Source organism: Fusarium oxysporum, chromosome 12, assembly GCF_000149955.1.
Source record: "Fusarium oxysporum f. sp. lycopersici 4287 chromosome 12, whole genome shotgun sequence".
Taxonomy (NCBI): domain Eukaryota; kingdom Fungi; phylum Ascomycota; class Sordariomycetes; order Hypocreales; family Nectriaceae; genus Fusarium; species Fusarium oxysporum.
Genome location: NC_030997.1, coordinates 185,400 through 188,518, shown reverse-complemented (window position 1 = coordinate 188,518; position 3,119 = coordinate 185,400). Strand labels below are relative to the sequence as shown.

At 49.1% G+C, this 3,119-nt stretch overlaps 2 protein-coding genes across 2 annotated transcripts in view; one reads left to right on the top strand and one right to left on the bottom strand.

Annotated features, from left to right (window-relative positions):
• Positions 1-1,408, top strand: part of FOXG_13128 (uncharacterized protein) — a gene marked incomplete at both ends in the record, with an annotated part of 2,378 nt that extends 970 nt beyond the window's left edge. The window contains 3 exons of the mRNA XM_018393083.1: positions 1-164; positions 215-1,283; positions 1,338-1,408. Coding sequence (XP_018252281.1) covers positions 1-164; positions 215-1,283; positions 1,338-1,408 — 1,304 coding nt within the window. The remainder of the gene's footprint in view (positions 165-214; positions 1,284-1,337) is intronic.
• Positions 1,409-1,411: 3 nt separating this feature from the next.
• Positions 1,412-2,869, bottom strand: FOXG_13127 (uncharacterized protein; the record flags this gene model as incomplete). Its single annotated transcript, XM_018393082.1, has 1 exon — positions 1,412-2,869. One exon carries the CDS (start codon positions 2,867-2,869, stop codon positions 1,487-1,489), a length of 1,383 nt encoding a protein of 460 aa, XP_018252280.1. The 3' UTR covers positions 1,412-1,486.
• Between the last annotated feature and the right edge of the window lie 250 nt (positions 2,870-3,119).

Genomic DNA, 3,119 nt, shown 5'->3' with positions numbered 1-3,119 from the left:
ATCCTCAAGATCCTCAAGATCCCAATGAACCAGATGATTGTGAGAAAAAGGATCCGGCGCCATGCACAAAGACCGTTTCCTTCTACTCGGAAAGTGAGACATATACCAGGCAAGTCTATAGCTTCGAACCCTTCTCCCGTCAGTATTCTAACAGCGAAGCTATAGTACCGTCTACGTAACGTGCCCTGCGCCCATCGACTGCCCCGCCAAACAGACCCCAACCATCACCACCAGCATCTTCCCCGAGGAGTCCGTCCTCTTTGGCGAAGTGCCAGCCGACAACGAGGCCATTCCTACAATGGAAGCGATCGAAGACGACACCTCTCGTTACTTCCAGCAGGTCTTTGACGATGAGAACATCTCTATCAACGACGCTCAACACCCGGATGTTCAATGCCAACAACAGAGCAGCGTCGATGTTCCTCGCGATTGCTTCATGTCTATCTACTCCAAGTTCTGCGCCGATGTTAATGGACATGAGGGCGATGAACTGAGCAAGAACCTCACCGGAGTTGATGCTGAGAGCGGGTCTCAAGAGAAACGTGCGTCGCTCAACATGAGAAGACATATGCTCCGAGAACGAGCTGAGTCTTGCGAGGGCTGGGTGTTCGAATACGACTGGAGCGGTGCAAAGGGCGATTGCCAGATTCCCTGTGGTGATTCGATGTACGCTTTTGGCGATGAGTGCTTTGATTCTGAGAACAGCTTTCTCGAGGGTACCATTGATGTCGGATGCGGTACCTACAAGTACACCGCTATGCCTACCACATCGACAACAGCACCGCCCTTTCACTTGACTGGTCTCCCAACACTTACCGATGTTCCAGGACCTATCTCTACTCCTGACGGTAGCTCATGCGCTGAGACAGCGACTAACACACAGTGTGCTCAGGGGGGCGGTGGCAGAGGACAGGCATGCGTCGAGAACACATATTGCGCATCATGGGTCTCGACCAAGCCTACCGAAGCTCCAGCACCACCAGAGGAGAAGATCACACCTCTGGAGTTAGGTCCGGTCTTCTGTAAGAACAGAGGCGGTGATCATAAGGACGTTAGTCCAGGCGCCGTGAAGGCCTTGGCAGATGCCTACTGCGAGGCCAACCTGCCCGTTGAGATGAAGCCCGACAGCCCTGTCTCTGGTACAACGAAGAGCGATCTCTATTACTATGAGGTTTCGTGGGTTGAGGGATGTAAGACGACTGTTGAGTCACAGGACCCGTATACACCGCTTGGAAAGGATGGCCCGCTTTGCAAAGATTTATTTGTAAAGGCTTATGCAGGCTGTAAGTACTCTGTCCCATCTTTCACTGATCGTATACTAATGGGTTGACTCGTAGGCGACAATGGCGGTATTGGAGGGTACATTGATGCAGGCTGTGTGCGATACATGTTCCTTGGCGCTCAGTAGCTACTAGCAGCTTTTCAGTTCGGTATTCCAGCAGCTATAGAGTCGTCTTTTATGATATGCAAGTAATAAAGTTCTATTCTAAATGATTACAATACTTCTCTCTTTCCACTCCTCTGCCATAAGAACCCCAGTATTCTCGTCGGCATCATCATCATCATCAGCAGTACTCTCTGCCTCGAAGGATCCTACTCGGTAATATTCGCCCTCTTTCTCCGCCGGATACACCATCAATCCATACATGTTTCTGATGCTACTGCGTCCATATAAACAGCTAGAGAATGCCATGGCCAGGATCTTATCTGCCAGATGACTTGAAGTCTCCTCGTTGTCAACATCCCAGTTCCATTTGATACCGCAAGCGACTTGACTTGTATACTCCGGCGTAATCAGCATGTCTCTGATCAGTTCATCATCGTCTCCGTCGTGAAGTGCTGCAATTTCAGTCAAAGACGCCATTTTAGTGGTCACAGCTAAAGAACCCCGGCTGACTTGACCAAACAAGTTATCACCTACTTTGTCAGTGGTGATAACGAGATGTTTGCACTCATATCTCCAATCTGCAAAATTAAGCTGCAGAGTCTCGTGGTCCACCGACGAGAAGTTCGAGTCCCAACAGACTCCGGCTCTATGTCCAGGCCAAGACCACGTAGGTCCTATCGCAGAGTGTCTGGTCTTCAATGACTCGATGTATTTCTCGAGTCCGCCCTTGTCACGATTGTTTCGCGAGCGAAGATTTCTCTCAAAGATCAAATCTTTATAAATGTCCTTGACCCAGAGACCAGCAGCATATTGACTACTTGTCGCTTGAGAAACTTGCTTGGCAACACCTGCCACTGCCGCTAAACGGTCTGATTCGAAGCTGATGTCCTTGCTTGAGATATCTTCCACGCAGGTTCTGAAGAATGCAAACGGCTGTGCATCTTGATATCTCTTACTGTGATATTCTCCTAACCCTTCTCGGATTATTGCTGTTTCTTTTCTAGCGCCATTCTCGCACAGCAGAGTCTCTGGACACCGGTAAAAGACAAATGTAGGTGTGAAGATGACGAGACGGGCTGAAAAGTTTACTTCCTGCCATACCCAAGCGCGGCTGTACCATTTCGAATTTATAAACTCATGGCTGTTAATGAAGGAGGGTGTATTCTTATCATGCTCAAAGTATGGCAAAATAGAGTATTCCCGGCTTTCGTTCTGGAAAATAGCGTTTGATGTTATCGGAGTCTTGACACGAATGCCAGGGTGCACCAGACGTTGACCTAGAAAACCTTCCCGGCAGCTGTTTGACGACGATGGACAAATCGTGATATATGCATTGCGAAAGATGTCAGTCATCTTCTGGCTTTCTATGTCCCAGTCCGCGACATCAGCTTTCCCTTGGAGAATACAGAGCGCGTCAACCCACAAGTAACGCATCCCCAAGGCTTGACAAGTGATGACAGCATCGCGAACGACAGGAGACATAGTGTCGATACAAAAACCATTGAGCCTTTCTGATAAATTGGCAGAATTTGTCTTCGGTTGATAAGCTGCATCATCTGCATTTCCCCAGCAGTAGCTTAGCGCTGCGTATTTGACTCTTGGCAACTTCTCTGTCTGCACGAGTTGGATCCGTCCCCTGGTTTTATAATCCGATATATCGAGAAGTCGCGAGGGAATTGAGCCAGAAGGCCCCCGCGGATGACAGGTTGATTCACACTGGTCAATGGACCTT